The sequence below is a fragment of the Coffea arabica genome, chromosome 11e (assembly GCF_036785885.1).
Source record: "Coffea arabica cultivar ET-39 chromosome 11e, Coffea Arabica ET-39 HiFi, whole genome shotgun sequence".
Classification (NCBI taxonomy): Eukaryota; Viridiplantae; Streptophyta; class Magnoliopsida; order Gentianales; family Rubiaceae; genus Coffea; species Coffea arabica.
Window position 1 is genome coordinate 55,731,422 of NC_092331.1, and position 18,936 is coordinate 55,750,357.

The window sequence follows — 18,936 nt, forward strand, 5'->3', positions numbered from 1 at the left end:
TGTTTTAGTAAGTATGTGTTGTACAAGAAATTAAAGATTAAAACATTGTTTTATTTCGTCTTATTCTCTGAAGAAGGGTATTTTAAGATAGTTGAAAAAAATTATAAACTATTGAGTCTATATTGTTACATAAACCTTAAAAGCAAGGGAGGTATGTGTAATTTTTAAAAATTGAGGGGAGCTCTTCGTAATTGCTAGAAATCTCAAGGGAGGTTACTGAAGGGTTGAAAAGCCTGAGCCTGTAGCATGTGTTGCTGGGAAAGCTATGAAGATCTGATGAAAAATTACAAAGTATTGGCACTATGTTAGAACTCTTGGTGGATTTTTGGTTTATTTTTCCAGTTTATGGACTTGGATTTTACTATTAAGATAGTTTCAAGTGTTAATTTTTTTACAATAATAAAACTAATTCAGGAAAATATTAAAATACAGAGGATAACAAAAGTGAGTGTATGCATACATATGTCAAGTTAGATGCGATTTAGGTTTCTTAACATTATAAATCCTACTAAATTTTGCATATTTCTCTGTTTTTTTTTTAAAGATAAGTTATGCACTTTTGCTATGTTTAGAATATTCTAATTCTTTCCTTCCTAATTTTTTCCCTACATATGTACATATAATTAAATCTTCACAGCTTGACTTCTCTAGTAAAACAATATTAATTTTTCCAAATTTGAGATTATATTATTGTATATTTTGTAACAGCATAGTAACATCTGGAACGGTAGATTGGTGATTGAAAGAGTAATTTGAGCATCTGACTAAGTTGGAAAGGAAAAAAGTTAGTCTTTAAATTTTTTTCCTTTTTGTAAATATTGCTATTTTTCAATATAAATCTTGGTAAATATGTTTACAAATCAAAGGATGTTCAAGCAAAGGAAAATAATGAAGAGTTGACAATTTTACTTCTATAATTCCAGTGGCATCTATCGTTTCACAGCGTCTCATCAGCCTCTTTTAATTGCAACAACCAGGAAAGTTTAATATTATGTACACAATCTCTCAATTCTCAATCAGAGAAGCCTCATGTATCCATGAAATGGAGGTTCATAAGCTCGACTTGTACGAAAAACGAAGAAGAAGGAAAAAAAAAGGAAGAAGAAGAAGAAGAAATTAGACACAAACGTAATAATTTTGCATGTGATGCCCAGAAAAACAACTTTCTGTGCCTAAATGTATGGAAAATCTGTATATTTTCCTTCCCATGAAATACTAGTGTCAAACTTAGGATGTATGAATTCCGCGGTGATCACCAAGTGGTGAAAAGTTTAAGAGATCTCGCTAACAAGGCCGGAGATATTGTTGATGATTATCTGTTTGATAATCCAATGAAGTCAAAGATCATTGAATTCATACATGTAACACTCGGTGATCAAAGAGAATCACTGATAGGGATTCATTACGTCCGGAAAGTAGTTAGGAAATTCTTTGATGGAGAGAGTGGGATTTGTCAAGGTTTGTTGCAGACACTGCAGCTGGCTCGTTCAGTTAGACAAATGATGAGGAAGATGTATGATAAAAGAGCTGGTGGCAAGGAATATTTGCAGTCAGGAAATGCTTCACTCAGGGGCTCATTACAGCACGATTCAAATAAGCAACATATTGTGGTTGGCCTTGATGACTACTTGGGTAGAATGCTGGACCAAATTACTGGATTTCCATCTAGACTAGAAATCGTCACGATTGTTGGGATGGGTGGCATCGGTAAAACAACACTTGCCAAAAACATCTTTGATCATCCTTACACCATTTATCACTTCTATTGTCGTGCATGGGTTGCAGTGTCCCAAGTTTATCAAGTGAGGGATTTGTTATTAGGCATTTTGAGCTCTGTTGGTCAACTCAATGCTGAAACCTATTCAAAAACCAATGACCAATTAGCTGAGGTCTTGTATAGAAGTTTGAAGGGCAGGAGATATTTAATTGTCATGGATATGGATGATATGTGGAGTGCTAAGGCTTGGGATGATGTCAAAAGATCTTTTCCAAATGATAAAAATGGAAGTCGAGTAATAGTAACTACTCGGTTTAACGGATGTGGCTATCTATGTCAATCCGAAAACGCCTCCTCATTTTATGAGCCTGCTAAGCATAGAAGAAAGCTAGAAATTAATGGAAAATATATTGTTTGGAGTAGAAGGTTGTCCTCCGGAGTTGGTAGATGTTGGAAAATATATAGCCAAAAGGTGCCAAGGCCTGCCACTTTCTATTGTTGTTGTAGCTGGTCTTCTTTGCAGTATCACGAGAACACTTGATTCCTGGAGGGCCATAGCAAGCAGCATTAGTTCATTCCTACGCACTGACGCCGAACATTGTCTAGAAATGCTTGCTTTAAGTTACAACCACCTACCCCTTACTTGGAAGTCTGCTTCCTGTATATGGGGGCTTTCCCTGAAGATTGTGAAATTGAAGTGCAAAAATTGATCCATTTATGGATAGCCGAGGGCTTCTTGGATCCAAAAGTTCTTGAACATCCAGAAGCAGTGGCTGTGGATTACTTGGAAGACCTCATTCGCAGAAGCTTAGTTTTGGTTGGAAAAAGGAGTTTTGATGGCAAAATCAAAACATGCCTCCTCCATGATCTTTTGTGGGAACTGTGCTTAAGAGAAGCTCAGAAAGAAAACTTCTTATCTGTGATAAAAGGTTTTTCTGCAGGTATAGCTGATCAGCGCCGTCTCAGTCTCCACAAGGACTCTTATCTTGATGTTCACTTGGCACCCGAAATGGCATATGTCAGATCATTTCTGTATTTTGATGTGGGTTCTGGCTTCGAACCAGACATCTTATTCTTCCAGTTGGGCTTTAAATTGCTAAAAGTATTGGATGTGATTTTTCTGCGATTTGAAACTTTCCCTGTTCAAATACTAGAACTGGTTAATTTGAGTTACCTTGGACTGATGGTCACTTTTGAGCTTCCCAAAATGTTATCTAGACTCAAGAATCTGCAAACACTAGTGATTCATGGTCCCTGGACTAGCACAGATTATGCTGAGTCCCCAAATCTGTTGTTTGAATATTGGAGTATGCCAAAGTTAAGGCATCTCTATATTACTGTTGCTTGCTGTTTAAGAAGTCCTTCTGTCAAAATGGATATTAGTTTATGGCCATTCACTTCAAAATGCATCCAAGTTGTGTCCGGAATTAGATTTGCAAGCTGCACCAGGGAAGTTTTCATCAGCATGCCTTCTCTAAGGATGTTAGGATTGTCTGAAACCAAGGAAGACTATGAGATGGATTGGTCAGCCAAATGCCTAAAAGAGCTTTTCTATTTGCAAGAACTTTGAACTTTTGAAGCTATGCTTCTACAGGGAAAGTACAAAAATACGGAGAATCTTGATGCTTTGCCATCTAATCTCAGGAAATTGACCATAAGTTGGAGCTATCAACCATGGCAGAATATGACCTCCATTGCCTCGTTAGTTGTTACCCAAACTGGAGGTGCTCAAACTGAAAAATTATGCTTTCCAAGGGCCAAAGTGGGAACCAACTGAAGGGGGCTTTCGTGTTTTGAAGCACTTGCTGGTTGAGAAGACTGATCCAGTGTCATGGGAGGCCACAAGCAATCACTTTCCATGTCTTGAGCATCTAGTTCTCAAGTCTTGCAAGTACCTGAAAGAGGTTCCCTACGGTATTACAGAAATTTCTACCCTGAAGCGGATAGAGTCATGGTTGGCCGTCGCGGGTCGCGGTCGCGGTTGTTCCACATCTGTCACGGTATATCGATTAAATATCGGGTGATACGCGAGTTAAAGTATATAAAACTTTCAAAAATTCTAAAAAAAATTATTAAAAATAAAAAATAATATAAGCAATACAACTATCAAATTAAATTTGATAAAAAAACCTAAGTTAACATAGATACCATGTAAGTCTTTAAAAAAAATGACGTAGTTCTAATTAATAAACAAAAGATGTTGAAAAAAATCCAGTTCATTTGTTGTTAACTAATCCAATTTAATATTTGTTGGACTATTCTAATCTCTTGTTCCTTTGGTGTTAGGGGGGTTGAAATGTTGAATGAATGGAAACGTGAATGCATTCAAAAAACAGAGGAATGAAGTTTTAGGTATCCCCCTTTGACCAAGAAATGTTTGTTCGGGTTAGAGAGAAAGTTGGAAAGGACGTGAGATAGAATCTGGTGGCCTTTGAGCTGTAATTTAGCTGTAATTTTTTCTTTTTCTTTTTTTTTTTGTTGGGTGTTTATCTCTCTCTCTCTCCTCACTCCATTCTATCCCCTCACATTCCCACGTACACAACCCACACTGCCTCCCATAATCCTTAGAAAACGTTTCCATTCCACCGCCTTCCCCACTTTATTTCTCTGTCTCTCTCTTCTCAAGCTCCACCACTAGGGATGTAATCAAGCCGAGTCGAGCTCGAGTATCGCTATACTCGAGCTCGACTCGACTCATATACACAGAAGCTCGAGCTCGACTCGAGCTCGATCGAGTCTAAAAAATGGATACTCGAAGCTCGACTCGAAGAATTTCCTTTAGGCTCGAGACTCGACTCGATAAGGCTCGACCTTTAGTCAAGCCTTATCGAGTCGAGTCTTATCAAGCTTTTTGACTCGATTTGACAAAAAATGAGATCAAAGGTGACGTTTTGGGAAGATTCAAAGGCAAGCTGGATTGCTTGACATGAAACTTTCAAATTCAGCAATTACCCACCAACGGTAGGTGCCCACAAGAGCAGCAAAAAATGGATGATTCTAATTCCTCGGATCATAGTTCCTAAGTGTGCTGCAAAAGTTCCCAAACTAACCAAAATTCCCCACAAAATTCCAAAACTCAGCAAAACATGAGCCGAGCCACCAAATTGAGAGACAAACAATTATCTCAAACAGCCACAATATCCCAACTACCACAAGCTCAATTCAGAAACCAATGCCAAGATCTATCCAGAAATTCCTTTTCCCCACAAATATCACTAATTACTAACTAAAGAAAGCTGCTTTAAACAAGAACATGTCAGAAAAATATGTTCTTGGTTCAGAAATGGACCATAGTCCAGTAGAATTACAAGTGTTTGAACAGGATATAGAAGAATGAAGTTGAAAACTCTTGTCACTAACCTGACCCAGCAAAGATGACCTCAATACCACCATTAAAATGCAATCCCAGAGGCTGGAGCCTTTTACAGCAAATTGCAACAGCTCTTTCCAGGCTGTTGATTAGGCTGTCATTTTAAACAGAGGAAAGAGCAAAAGAATTGGACCCACAAGCAAAACCTCTGAACCTTATACCACACATGACACACTCAAAAAACAAGTTTTCTAGACATTTATCCTACACATTAGCGTGTCATTAACCAGCGGCCAGCCTGCTCACACAATAGTCATACATTCGGCAAATGAAAGAAAAAGGCTTTAAAATATAAACATACTCCACAATACATAATAAGTTACGTCTCATAAATTAACAAGGTCCAAATTATGAGCTAATCTAGATTTAGAAACATAAATCTTCAAAGCTTTGGCAAGTCGAATTCTTTGATTGTCTTGGCTTCCTACAAAAAGCATAGAGGTAAAAACACAAAAAAAGTTACATAACTTCCCAAAAGAATAAATTAACTTATACTCAATAACTCAAATATAGAAGTTTGGTAGTAAAACAATAAAGCTGACCTTCATCTTCTTTTTGACGCCGTGAAGATTCCTACACCAATCTCCTGCGCACATCAATACTTGAACTATCTCGGGGTGAAGTGCTGCTCGATAGGTGTCAATTACTCTAGTTCCGGCACTAAAAGTGGCCTCCGATGCAACTGTAGTTATCAGAATGGCCAATATATCGCTAGCCATTCGAGAAAGTATTGGATATGAGATTCGATTTATTTTCCACCACCCCAAACAATCAAATTCATCGAGATCTTCTCCAATCTTTTGGCGAGGCTTGTCTAAATAATCAACCAATTCTGACTTATGAGGTTCGCTAGTCTCGACTTCATCACAATATTGATCAAAATCACCCCATCTAGTCTTCTTGGTCGCATTTGTTCCTTGCCTTTGGGAAGAGCTAGAAGCCATTGGCCCTCCTGTTGTTGGATTCGCCGCTAGAGCAACATACTCATCATATAACTCAAAGAGCACTCGGCGAATGGTGGAAATGTTATGAGAAGCCTCTGAAGGTAGATACATTTGAGGGTAGGTGAAGTCCACAACCCTCATTTTCTGTCATGGATCTAAAATGGCAGCCACGGCCAATATCAAATTACATTCACCCCAATACTTGTCAAACTTAGTTTTCATCCTTCGAACCATGGCCCGAATGAAGGGGTCTTCATCATTGACTCGAGCATCCAACACTTTTTTTATCTTCACCAACTCTTGAAGGAAAAGATTGCTCGTAGGATAATCTGAACTAGAAATTATATGTGTGCACTCCCAAAATTTTTCCAAGACCGAACAAACCTTTTCAGTTTTTTTCCAATCCTCAGCAGATGGGCAAAAATCGTAACTTTGCTCTCTATCTTGGAAACGGGGAAAAACATCCTTAAATTTGATGGCACAATTCAGCATCTCAAATGTGGCATTCCATCTTGTCTTACAATCGTAAAGCAACTTTTTTCCTGGTATATGGAGTTGTTGCGCAATTTCAGCAAACATCAATGCACGCCCCTCTGATCGATTCACAAATTCCACGGAATCCCTAATGGCTTTGGTGATGTCCACAATCTCAGAAATGCCATCTTGAACTACAAGGTTCAAGATGTGTGCACAGCATCGAACATGGAACAATTTTCCATCACAAAGAAGCTTTTTGGACCTGGAGATGTCATCTTTTAACATTCTAACAGCTACATCATTGTTCGAGGCATTATCAACTGATATGCTGTAAATTTTGTGCTCAATGCCCCACTCTTTTGCACTTTTAAAAATTGAAGATGCTATCTCAACTCCTCGGTGAGGCGGTGGTATATGTACAAAACTCAAGACTCGCTTTTGTAGTTTCCAATCAGAATCAATCCAATGCCCGGTGATGACCATGTACTAGATCTTTTGATTTTTTGACTTCCAAAGATCGTTTGTGATGCTCACTCTTTCCACATTTTTCAACTTGTTCCTCAACTTATTTTTTTCAAGCTCATATACTTGCATACAATCATTTTTTGCTGTTGCTCGAGAGATTTTCTTCCACTCTGGCACCGCTCGTTTCATCATAAGATTGAAGCCTTCTTCTTCTAATATGGTGAATGGATGCTCATGCATTAGCACCCAATGTGCAGCTGCCTCTCTAACTTTCTCCATGTCAAACTTTCCGCTCAAGGGTGGCAAAGTCGGAAAAGAATCATCAGCTGGCTGGAAATTTAATTTTGTTTGCTGCTCAGCCTTTCTAATGCTTGCTTTTCGGGCTGAACATCTATTCCGATGTCTCCACATGCTACTTGTTTGCTTTGACTTGCCTCTTGACAGTTTTTTCTTGCAATGCTTGCAAATGGCATAATTCAATCCATTTTCCTCAACTTCGTCAAAATCATCCCAAGCCTCAGATGTTTTATTTCTTTTAGGGATCTGGAATTCATCTTCAGCTTCAGTCACTTCCCGCGTGTCTCCTCCTATTTGACCAGTTGGTTCTTCTTCTTCTTCTTCTTGTTCTTCAAGAGCAAATACTTGAACTCCAGCTGTTGTTGTATCATTACTTATGAAAACAGGGGTATCCAACGTGAATGGAGTAGTTGAATCATGAGCAGATGATCGCGGGATAGAAGATACCTCGGGAGGACTAATTGCCATACCTACAATTTACCCATAAAGTGAATATAAACATTCATTAGTACCAGCATATCACCTCAAAAAAACTGCCCAACATATTATACATTTAGCTTACCAACTCCTTCGGCATTGCCTTCTAATCTTGAGCAACTCGTTGAATGTCTAGTGCCACTTTGCATTTTCTTGACAAAGATTCTGCCCGACTGGATTCAGAAGACATGAAGGTAGTAAGACATCCAAAACAGCAAAGTGTGGTCTAAGAAGGAGCAGAAAAAGAAAAAGAATAAGCATGTGAGGCTGCTCAAATCCGAATTTGGGCAAATTCATCACACCTAGTTGGTCAAATCATAACACAAAGGATTTTGAAGTCAGTCTTAGCTATATTTTTGCACACCATTATCCTAAGTCTGATTTTTTTAAGAGCACAAATTCAAATTATTTACATAAATATTGCACGATTCCTAAATCTGCATCCGGTATTTGGCGTTTGTTGAGCGCCCACAGAATTGAAGTACTTAGAAATCCGCAGATGCCTCATATGACGCATACTATTACTAGCAAATGGTGTCCATTATCCAGTAAAAGGAAAAAGAAAAGCCAAAGAGATATAGCGTCCTCACTCCTCAGGCTCTACATCCCAACTGTCTTCATTAAAATTGTGTAAAACGTCTACATAACTTCTCAGCTCCAAGCTTTAATAGATGAAGAGGTGTAAAAATTAATAATGGAACTTAATAGGATTTATCAGCTCAGCCACAGTAGGGTAATAAAATCTATACTGCGTAGTTGTAATTTGTAAAATAACTAGAAGCTACTACAAATTAATGAGTTCAAATAGTTACAAAAATTCTGATTTGCAATTTGCCCACCTTCAAGATCTGTGGGAGTTCACATACTCCGCTTGGAAGAGGACTGCAACAAGGACACAGAATCCTAAGACATTTTTCTACATACAGCACAATATTGAATTCAAAAACTGTTGCTTGTTAGATATGGCGCTAATTGAACTAAGCTTGACAATGACTAATCAAGAAGCCCTGATCCGGACTCCATCAGAAGGTTTTCATTTTTCTTCGATTTTAGTATTTTTTTAGTTCATCAGTAGGTTGTTTGATAGAAGTTGTGAAGCATCGAGGCATAATCCAAGAAAGTTCGACAAAGCAAATCATCAAGCAAAAGATACCAGAAGAGCTGCGGTGAAAATTACCAAGACACCAACTTTAACATTAGAGCAGAGGCAGACATACCAGAATCTGGTTACCAGATGCGATGGCGATGGCGATGGAGTCTCACAGTCAGTGGTTGCCGGCTGGTAAAGTGAAATTTTTGGCGAGGCTTTCTTCGAACAGAGAAGAAAGTCGAACAGAGAAGGAAGAAAGTCTTTTCTTTCTTTTTTTTTTAGACATTTTTTCTTTTTAATGTGTTATTACTTTTTTGCCATTATAGGATTTTATTATAAAGAAAGGTATATTGTAAATTCCATATAACTTATACCCATAACGGTCATTTTATAATTATAATAAATATATATTATTTAAATTATAAATATTTTATTTAAATAACTCCGGCTCGTCGAGCTACTCGACGAGCCTCAAGCCGGGAAAATGTGACTCGAAACTCGACTCGATTTGTAATCGAGCTATTCGAAACTCGACTCGAACTCGGTCAACCCGAGTTCGAGCCGAGTTGTTGACCGAGCTACTCGCGAGCTACTCGCGAGTAGCTCGGCTCGCGTACATCCCTATCCACCACCATTACCAGTTTACCACCACCCACAAAAATCTCCAAAACCCCGAATCCCACAAAATTTTTACAGATTCATCTTTCCACCGCCTCCCCCCCCCTTTATTTCTCTCTGTCTCTCTCTTCTCAAGCTCCACCACCATTACCAGTTTACCACCACCTACAAAAATTTCCAAAACCCCGAATCCCACAAAATTTTTACAGATTCATCTTACTTCCAAATTTGCTCCAATTCTTCTTGTTGTACTCCCAATCTGAAGATTATGATCAATCCCAATGAAATTACGAGTCTTACAATCACAACCCTCAAGAAACCTCAACTAATTATGATGGGTTGCACTAGCAGAAGTGATGGAATGAGGATGGCAACCGGTGGGAGAAAGAAGAAATCATGTGGGTGATTTTGTTGTCTGACTCGCGAGTTGACTCGGCCAAACTCGGTAAGTTTTACTGATTTCTTATTGATTTGAGTTGACTCGGTAAATATCGACCGAGTCAATCCGAGTCAACTCGGATTCCGGTGAAACGGCGATGCGGGTGTCGGTATCGTACCGGTGAGCCCCGTTCCGGTTATGACTCGGCCGAGTCCGAGTTGACTCGGCCGATTTGGCGAACCATGGATAGAGTTGCACAACTGTAGTGAATCTGCAAAAATTTCTGCTACAAGTATTGAAGTTGAAAGCCTTGATGTTGTCATCAAAAGCGATAGGCAAGTCTTTATTTGCATTTAGAATCACTTTGATTGAAACTTGAAGTTTATGAAGTTTATATTGACGCACCATTCCTGCACTTGCATTTCCTGACATTGTATGGATTGCCTGTGTCTGTGATGCCTCCAAAATCATGTCACAGATTTCAGCACTCAGCATAAAGGGAAGCTTTGAGCTGCGGCTTGCAATTTCAATTTCCCAACTGATCTGGAATTGCTTCTTGTCATCCATCTTGCTGAGGCTATTTGTAAATGCTGCATAAGAGAGTGGAAGGCCAGCCCCTGCCCCATCGGATGAAAGCGTTTCAAGGTCTTGGCATGTACCTCATTTATTTTATCTTGAAATTGATCTGAGATTTTCTCCTAGTCCTAGGTAATGATTGAGCAGGTAGCTACTAATACATCTTGTTGAATGTGAATGGACAAGAATCAAATGAATCCCATTTGGTTCGGAATGCTTATATTTTTGACATTGAATAAACACTATCCCTTAGTTCTTGTGGTACCTCCCAAGTGAACTGATATCAATTTTTACTTGTTTTATTACTCATCTTGATGTGTTTGAAGTAATCATCTACTGCATGTAAACAAAAATTCGTCAAACTCTCTCAATGTTCGCAAGATTGCTTGTTCCCTTGCAGGATATCTTTTAATCTTTTATAGGGTTTTACATAAAAAAGTTAATATGTTCGTTTAACATCACCTCCTCTGTCTCCTGATCTTTTGTGTCAGTAATATACACTATTTAAAGCTGTTTGATTTTGAGAAACAGGTTAAAAATGGTTTAGCATTACTTATTTCTGTTGTCAATATTCATTCCACGAGGTCAGTCCCAGAAAAGCGAGCAGGCATTTCGGTTTCAGCTCCTATTACAATGCCCAGTGCATCAGCAACCAAAACACATCAACTAACATTTGATTAGTTTGAGTTTGGGGTTTTGCAAAAAAGGCACTACTACCAAAACTAAAAGATGTTTTGTAGCATTATTTATCGTGGGTACACAATTTCATATTATTTTCTTGGATTGTATCAAGAGTACAATAGATAAGTTGGACATTTATTTATTTCTTATATATATATATTTTGACTATGATAAGTATTTTGGGACAAACAAAAATCATATAAAAGGGGACATAGGGAGTATTATTTGGACTTCGATCTTCCCATGTGTCTTGGTTGGTGAATGCGATCATTACTTGAGCAAACAGTTTAATCTACAGCGTAATGCACCATGGGGCTTGTTCTTGTCTGATGATTTCACTTGATTACTCTCAGTTCTTTAATGTTTTTGTTTGTGTTTATATCTAGATATTAGATTTCTTTTTATTAGCCAGAAAAAATAAAAGTCCATACTCTACCAAGGAGGGAATAGTTTTAGCTAATTCCATTTATTCTTTTTTTACAATCACTTTCCATAATCAACTCATGTAATTTCTAAATTGCAGAGTGAGTGTCCAGATGAATTGGTTAAAGTTATCAAGGAAGTTGTGAATAAAGCACTCGATGCTGTAAACCGTCCAAAGGAAGATCGTCTTGTCTCATGGTTTCTTAAACTTGAACATGAATTACTAGGTTATTCTACGAGATCAAGAAATGCCGAGAAAAATTCCATTGACGAGATGGCCAAGAAGTTTTTTGATGGGAAGAATGGCTTGCGCTTGGTTTTGTTGGAGACGTTAGAAAAGCTTCGTTCCTTCACGGGAGAGATTGATATGATCTGCGAGAAACTTGGTAGAGAAGATCTTCAATCGCAGAATGCTTCGTTTAGCATTTCACAGCCTATGACGTATTGTCCTCCTTATTTTCCTTTATCGAAAGGAAGAAAAAGAAATAAAGGAAGAAGAAAGTGTCATCGTAAGAAGACAAGCACCACGTCCATTGCCAATTGACAACGCGATTGACAAATTCTTGGAGAAGAGGAACTACATCTACATGAAGAAAGAAGGAAAGAAGCAATGCTTTTGAAGTTTTCTGAATATCGAACTTAACTTTTTCTACACACAGACAGACTACTTTTCCTTCCTGGAAAATGCATAATGACACAGACTACGTGTGTCTTCTGTAACGCATGATGAGCCTACAAAATGTTCTATTGAAAATTAAAAGTCAGGCAAGAGTAACTCCTTGGAGAATACTAAGCTATGCTGCTGATGTTCTACAACTACAATGTGATTGCATACAGCAATGCTCCTTTATTTTGAGGGGGCTGACTTCATATGAATCAGGAATGGATATCTGCCTGTTTTCCTTCTCCTCAAAAGTTAAAAGAACCATTTCTTCTTCTTTTGATTTCTGTGGATAAAGGAAAAGCAAAAGCACCATTTCTCGCAGTTGGATGTGAAAAGCTAAAATGAAGCATTTTGCATTAGAATATCTTCTCTACCAAATTTTCTCACATATCATATCAATCTCTCCTGCTGTGATGGCATGAAACCCTCCTAACGCCTCCAACAAAACCAAGAATGGAATGCTTCTTGACCTTTCCTGATCTGGTAGAATAACCCCAGAATACATCTTTGAACTTTCAAAAACTCGAGATGAGACGGTCTTTTGTCAAACAGCTTGCAGCATCAAGTGTTTTTTTTTTTTTGAACGACATCCCTCATGCTTTTGACCAATTCAGGTGAACATTCGCACTGCAATTCTCTCAAGCAACATCCAAAAAAACTGGCGTACAAGTTACAGCTGATTCACTATCCATTTCATTGAAAAAGATGATGGTCGCCTTGAGTTCATGACTAGCCTGAAGAAGCATAGCTCTTGCTGCCACACGAGACGGTAGTAACACTACTAAAATGTTGGGTAAATCACCCCAGGCGTTGTACAAGTCAGTGTCATTAAAAATGCTTCACTTTCAATAAGTTACTTCTCAACCAAAAAAAAAAAATCAATAAATTATAATATTATATATATAAGATATATAATATAATGATAATTTTGTTACGTGAGTTTATCCCATTTTTTTGGTTATGGCATGTTGTTAAATAATAATTGACCGAGAATTTATGTAATATCCAATATAAAAAAACAGATCCATGAGATTAAAATAATTTTTAAATTTTATCTCATGTTAAATTTTTTGCTAAATCTATTATCATTAGTGTTATACATATATAAAAATAAAGTCACGTAAAAAGTAAAGTAAAAGTGGGGATTGGGGCACCAGTGGCGTGGCGGGTGGAGCGGCAGACGGAGGAATTTTTTAGGTAATAGAACGGGTCCCAGCCACGCAGACGCTTTCCTGTTTTGATTGAAGCTAAAAAGTGCGCCTAAATGCTAAATTCCCCGGTAAACCGGGGCTAAAGTTGTAATGTGAATATGGCTCTTTGCGGACTGAAGTTTGAATAGAGTTGACCAGCGGGCTCCAAAGAAAACCTCCCCGCTTTCATGGTTTCTAATCTTGTCTACTACCGGTAGTAAATTTTCCGATCAGCCGCGACCAGCAAGCTTCTTCTACTTCAAAATTGAACTATTGGTACGATCTTTTTTTGCTTTTAGTAATTCTTTGATCTTACTCTTTGGATTTCTTCTTTCTTGAAATCAGATAACTAATGGAGCTTTTCCATCCTGTTGATCAGAGATGGCGACTTATGCTGCACTGGCTTCTCTTCTGCAAACGCTGGATTATCTACTGAAGTTCCCGTTGTTGATCCTCGAAGTTAAGAAAATGAAAGCCGAAGCTCTCAAACCAAAACTCGATGAATTCTTATTGCTTTTGACGGCAGGAGAACCCTCTGCAGTGTCGAGCTCGAGCTCGGGCTCTCGTCTGTGGGAGCTAATTGAAGAAACTGATCGATCTCTGCAATCGTCAGTAGAAGATTTTATTGAGGCACTTGGGAGGTCTCATTCAGCTGATACTTTGGAGATCAGACAAAGATTGCTACTATACTTTACTAGTAGTACAAAGCCAAAATTTGAACTTCTTGCGGAGGGAAAGCCTCAGATATTCAAGGAGATCACATCCTTGGAGGAAAATTTGAGGAAATTTCTCCACAGCACTGTCCAAGACTGCTTGTCTGGCAGGCCTAACCATTTCTTGTACCGATATGGCCATGTGGAAGAGGATCTAAATCCTCGAGAATTGCCAGATTTTTTTATACAAATTGTATATTCTCAAGTAGACAGTGAAACACCAGTAGTTGATTCCCCGTTCTCCTCACCAAGCAGTGAGACTGATGACCCCTACGTCGGCAAACTTGACTCGACCGTACAACATTCAAATGGAACCATCTCCTTTCCAGACCTTGAACAGCTGTTGTCGTTGGCATTTCGCCAGAGCCGACTTCCAGTAATTGTTAACAAGATGGGACATTTGTGGAGAACCTGTCGTCGGGTCGATGACAGCATCACTAGCTTCTCGAAAGCCACTTCCGATTTAACAACTCTCCACCAGGATATTCGGTTCTTGCTAACCTTTCTTAAGGAGGATTCTTCTAATAAATTCTGCCCTCATCATGAATTGCTGAAATGTATGAAAGATGTTGCAGATAGAGCAAGGGTTCCTGTCGAACAATGTAGGGTAGACTACCAAATCGAGTCCATTATGACGTACCCCTTTTGCTTATTGGCTGGGATTCCTGCAAAATTACAAGATTCTGGAAAGATTCTTGAGTGTGCAGTGGACAGGATTTTCTACGGAAAGAAGGGCATTTCCCAATATTTGGTGCAGGCATCAATGCAGATTCAACCCATTAAAGAAATGATTACAAAGATAAATGATGAGAGTTCAAGTGCGCACACATCAATTGGCAGCATGTCTCTACGCCATTCAAATAAGGACGACATTGTGGTGGGTCTTGATGATGAACTGGTTAGCCTCCTGGAGGGACTCACCAGAGTGCCATCAGGGCTAGAAATTGTGACCATTTTAGGGATGGGCGGCATTGGTAAGACAACTCTTGCTCGAAAAGCTTTTCGTCATTCTTACACTGAATATCACTTCTATTGCCGTGCATGGATCACAGTTTCCCAAGTATATCAAGTCAGAGATTTGTTACTGGGCCTTTTGGGCTGTCTTGGTCACTCCACTGATAAATTGGTAGAGAAAAACGACGCTCAATTAGCTGAAGTTGTGTACAGAAGTTTGAAAGGTAAGAGGTACTTGATTGTTATGGATGACATATGGAGTATCGATGCTTGGAATGATGTCAAAAGATGCTTTCCTGATGACAAAACTGGTAGTAGAATCTTATTAACCAGCCGCGTTACAGAGTTGGCTAGCTACGTCAATGCAAAGAAGCCTCCTCATTGTATGAGTCTTCTGGATACTGAGCAGAGTTGGGAACTGTTGGAGAAGCTTGTATTTGGGATAGCAAGTTGCCCACCTGAATTGGAGAAATGTGGAAAGCTTATAGCTAAACGATGCCAAGGACTACCACTAGCAATTGTTGTAATGGCTGGTGTACTTTCACGTGTCGTCAAGACATATGACTGTTGGAATAATTTTGCAGAGAAGGTATGCGCAATCATCTCCACTAATCCAGAAGAATGCCTGGATATACTTGCTTTGAGTTACAATTATTTGCCCCATCATCTCAAAGCCTGCTTCCTCCATATGGCGGCTTTCCCTGAAGACTGTGAAATAGAAGTTCAAAAGTTGATTAATCTATGGGCTGCAGAGGGATTCTCGGATCCCCAATCTTCAGAAAATCTAGAACAGGTGGCAGAGGAGTATTTGGAAGACCTTATTGGTAGAAACTTAGTTTTCATTGAAAAGGAGTGTTTTGGAGGAAAAGTCAAGACCTGTCGTCTCCATGATTTCTTACGTGAATTATGCTTGAGAGAAGCACAGAAAGAGGACTTCATGCATGTGATACAAAAGAGAGGTACCAAACGCTCTCGAGTAGGCTTGCGTAATCAGCATCGCCTCAGTTTCCATTTGGATCCTTACAGTGATGTGGCTGCGGCACCTGGAATCCCACACGTCTCGTCTTTTATGTGTTTCACATTGGGTACTAATATTGTTCCGAATATTCTGTTCTTTCAATTAGGCTTTAAGGTGCTTAGAGTATTAGACATATTCTTTCTGCATTTTGATTACTTCCCTGCCCGAATACTAAAACTGATTCATTTGAGGTATCTTGCGCTGAGTGCTACTTATGAGCTTCCTGCATCAGTATCACAACTAAGGAATCTCCAAACGTTGGTGATTCATGGTCCATGGCACTGCCGGGAGTCTGGCAGTAGCCCAACATTGTTACTGGAGTTTTGGAGTATGCCTTCATTGAGGCATCTCCAGTATAGTGTGACCATTTATTTGAAGAATCCTCCTGGAGCTAATAGTGAACTCCCTCAGCTATTTGTTTCAAAAAACCTACAAACTCTCTCTACCATCAAAATTTCATGCTGCACAAAGGAAGTTTTCAGTGTCATGCCCCATCTCAAGAAACTTGAAATTTGTGAGACAGAAGAAGACTGCGGCATATGTGAGCCATCTGTATTACTTGGGAATCTACAGTACTTGAAAGAGCTTGAAACACTTGAGTGTTGCTTCTACAAACAAAGAGTAGAAGCGCGGCAAATATCATTTTTTTCTGCCCTGCCATGTTCTCTTAGGCAATTGAGTTTAAGTTGGAGTTATTTGCCATGGGAAGACACGAGCTTGATTGGCATGTTACCCAGACTTGAGGTGCTCAAACTCAAACATTTTGCTTTCCATGGACCTAAATGGGAGCCAAAGACTAAAGGTTTTTGTCGTCTGACACGCTTGCTGATTGAGAACACTGATTTGGTCCATTGGGAAGCCACAGTTCATCACTTTCCACGCCTTCAATATCTAGTTCTGAAGTCCTGCAAGCTCTTGGAGGAGATCCCTTTTGATGTGGAGGAAATTGGTACCCTGCAGCGAATTGAGCTGCATCACTGTAACAAAACTACCGAGATATTAGCTAGAGAAATTCAAGAACAGGTTGAAGGCATCGAAGTTGTTATTAGAAGTGAGCGGTAAGTGAAAATTCTCGTCTAATTTCCTTGACTTCCTATGAACATCGGTGCAAATGGATGCAATTTCATTTGAGTAGCGTTGTGCTGTCTTTCCCTGCACCTGTTGTTGTTAATTGACAAACTGTTATACGTCTTCGATTGGTTTATGAAGCTACTTATTTCCTTCTGGTGTCTGTGACAGGAATCCAGACCGTGCATAAGAAGAAAATTCAGTTCCTCTTTTGAGGTGGACTTCCCACTCCATCTCAACTTCTCTGCTGCTCTCTTCTCTTCTACAAGCCATTGTGTAAGCATTTAACAATGCATTGAATGCGCAGTCTCTGATTAATTTATGTGCATGGGGAAATTTAGAATTGTGTATGATCTTGGTCAGCAGCTGACAAATTGCTTCCATTCTTCATTATATTTTTTCTTTCAGTATTACTACGTTTGTGTCTCTCAATTTATCAATTTTACTGAGAAGAAACTAGTTTCATTATGATTATCATGGATGATATGAGGTCCTTTCACAATATATTTGCTTGATGATCTTCTTGTGCATGCTCTTCTGCTTTGAAATGATAATTGTGCATGTGTTCGTCCGATTTTTGGTCACCGATGAACCAAGGTTGCGCTGCGCATGTTACCTCAACACCATGATACGGTGCTGATTTACAAGATTGAATATTGGCTGGGTGTATGTTATCAGTTCAGTACCAGGAAATTGGAAGGTTTATGCTTTTCTGCATAGTTTCCAGAAAAGGAATTTGCTTTGGAAATTCAATGCGAAAATATCCTTCTTGTCTTAGATAGCAAATTGACCAGTTAGGGAACTTCTAATTCATTTAATATTGGTTAGGAGCTAGGAGCTTCCATAACTAAGACACCTTTCTATTCCCCAAGAGCAGCTTCCCAAAATAAATGGCTGCAATATACGAATAAAGTCCCATCCCATCATCTGATGATACATTAATGGTCCTGCACTTGAAGTTCTCACACCCGCAACTATTTCTAAGATTCTGCCATAATATCCTATCCGAAGTTGGGAATCTCTTGTGAGTGGTATAGAAAAGTGTAATGTGGTTCTGGGAAGCAATGGTTGAATATGGGGATATGAAAGAAAGGCCCTGCTCTTGCGATTGGAGGAGGAGTATTAGAAACTGCTATCTCTGAGACGTTTCCGTATCACCTCAGCCAAAAGTTTAGGATTCCTACCATTTTTGTGAGCTGGTTCCTTAGGCTCTGAGAAACCTGGACAAGATTCACATCTCAGAATCATTTCGGTCTTCCAGGACCTTGATTGGTAGTTGCTCCCGAAGTTTCATTCCATCCTTTGATATCTTAAAAAAGACTGGTAACATGTGAAGCCAAGGAAGCCTACAGGGACATTTCATCCAAATGCCTAACAATCTTGTCCACTTCAGTCTCTTGTGGGACGATAACCGTGGTGGGAAGAGAGATGTTAGTTTGGTGCTAAACTTTTATAGTTCGATCAGAGTATAATTGAGGAGAACAAAGTGCACTTAATCCAAAAATGAAAATAATATGGGTCAGGTCCAACCCAATCAGTCAAACTTTTCTCTATTTTCCTCGATTTAAAATAAGAGTAATATTCACTTGCATTAATTTTTATTTTGGTCTCTGAATTTGGAAATAAGACGTTTTGGCCTTTAAAGTATAAAATGTGTTACACTTTAATTCCTAAAGTATAAAATTGGTTTCATCTTAATCCTCTTAAATGTAAAATCTATCCCACTTTAGTCCATAAAATATAAAATTTGAGCTAAATCTTCTATACATAAGTGTGTTTGGATTGCGTAGTTTTAAAATAAAATAATTTACTTTA

At 38.8% G+C, this 18,936-nt stretch overlaps 6 protein-coding genes and 1 long non-coding RNA gene across 7 annotated transcripts; 4 read left to right on the forward strand and 3 right to left on the reverse strand.

Moving 5' to 3' along the window:
- Positions 1-1,232: 1,232 nt before the first annotated feature.
- LOC140021399 (disease resistance protein RPP13-like) lies at positions 1,233-2,843 on the forward strand. The gene has a single exon (XM_072072165.1). The coding sequence runs from the start codon at positions 1,233-1,235 to the stop codon at positions 2,256-2,258; it is 1,026 nt and encodes a 341-aa protein (XP_071928266.1). The 3' UTR covers positions 2,259-2,843.
- On the forward strand, positions 2,382-3,287 carry LOC140021400 (late blight resistance protein R1-A-like). Its single transcript, XM_072072166.1, has one exon. It carries the CDS (start codon positions 2,382-2,384, stop codon positions 3,285-3,287), a length of 906 nt encoding a protein of 301 aa, XP_071928267.1.
- Positions 3,288-5,469: 2,182 nt separating this feature from the next.
- Positions 5,470-6,172, reverse strand: LOC140021401 (zinc finger BED domain-containing protein RICESLEEPER 2-like). The gene is made up of 2 exons (XM_072072167.1): positions 5,630-6,172; positions 5,470-5,511 (listed from the first exon to the last, which is right to left on the reverse strand). The coding sequence occupies exons 1-2, from the start codon at positions 6,170-6,172 to the stop codon at positions 5,470-5,472; spliced, it is 585 nt and encodes a 194-aa protein (XP_071928268.1).
- A 6-nt stretch (positions 6,173-6,178) lies between these two features.
- Positions 6,179-6,991, reverse strand: LOC113718583 (zinc finger BED domain-containing protein RICESLEEPER 2-like). The gene has a single exon (XM_027243478.2). It carries the CDS (start codon positions 6,989-6,991, stop codon positions 6,179-6,181), a length of 813 nt encoding a protein of 270 aa, XP_027099279.2.
- On the reverse strand, positions 6,471-8,142 carry LOC140020938 (uncharacterized). Its single transcript, XM_072071600.1, has 2 exons — positions 7,833-8,142; positions 6,471-7,740 (listed from the first exon to the last, which is right to left on the reverse strand). The coding sequence occupies exons 1-2, from the start codon at positions 7,894-7,896 to the stop codon at positions 6,995-6,997; spliced, it is 810 nt and encodes a 269-aa protein (XP_071927701.1). The 5' UTR covers positions 7,897-8,142; the 3' UTR covers positions 6,471-6,994.
- A 1,288-nt stretch (positions 8,143-9,430) lies between these two features.
- On the forward strand, positions 9,431-10,676 carry LOC140021037 (uncharacterized). The gene is made up of 2 exons (XR_011825017.1): positions 9,431-10,169; positions 10,313-10,676. It is a non-coding gene; the product is annotated as an uncharacterized lncRNA (long non-coding RNA).
- Positions 10,677-13,395: 2,719 nt separating this feature from the next.
- Positions 13,396-17,651, forward strand: LOC113718585 (putative late blight resistance protein homolog R1A-3). The gene is made up of 3 exons (XM_072071641.1): positions 13,396-13,644; positions 13,748-17,111; positions 17,293-17,651. Exons 2-3 carry the CDS (start codon positions 13,750-13,752, stop codon positions 17,309-17,311), a joined length of 3,381 nt encoding a protein of 1,126 aa, XP_071927742.1. The 5' UTR covers positions 13,396-13,644; positions 13,748-13,749; the 3' UTR covers positions 17,312-17,651.
- Positions 17,652-18,936: the final 1,285 nt, after the last annotated feature.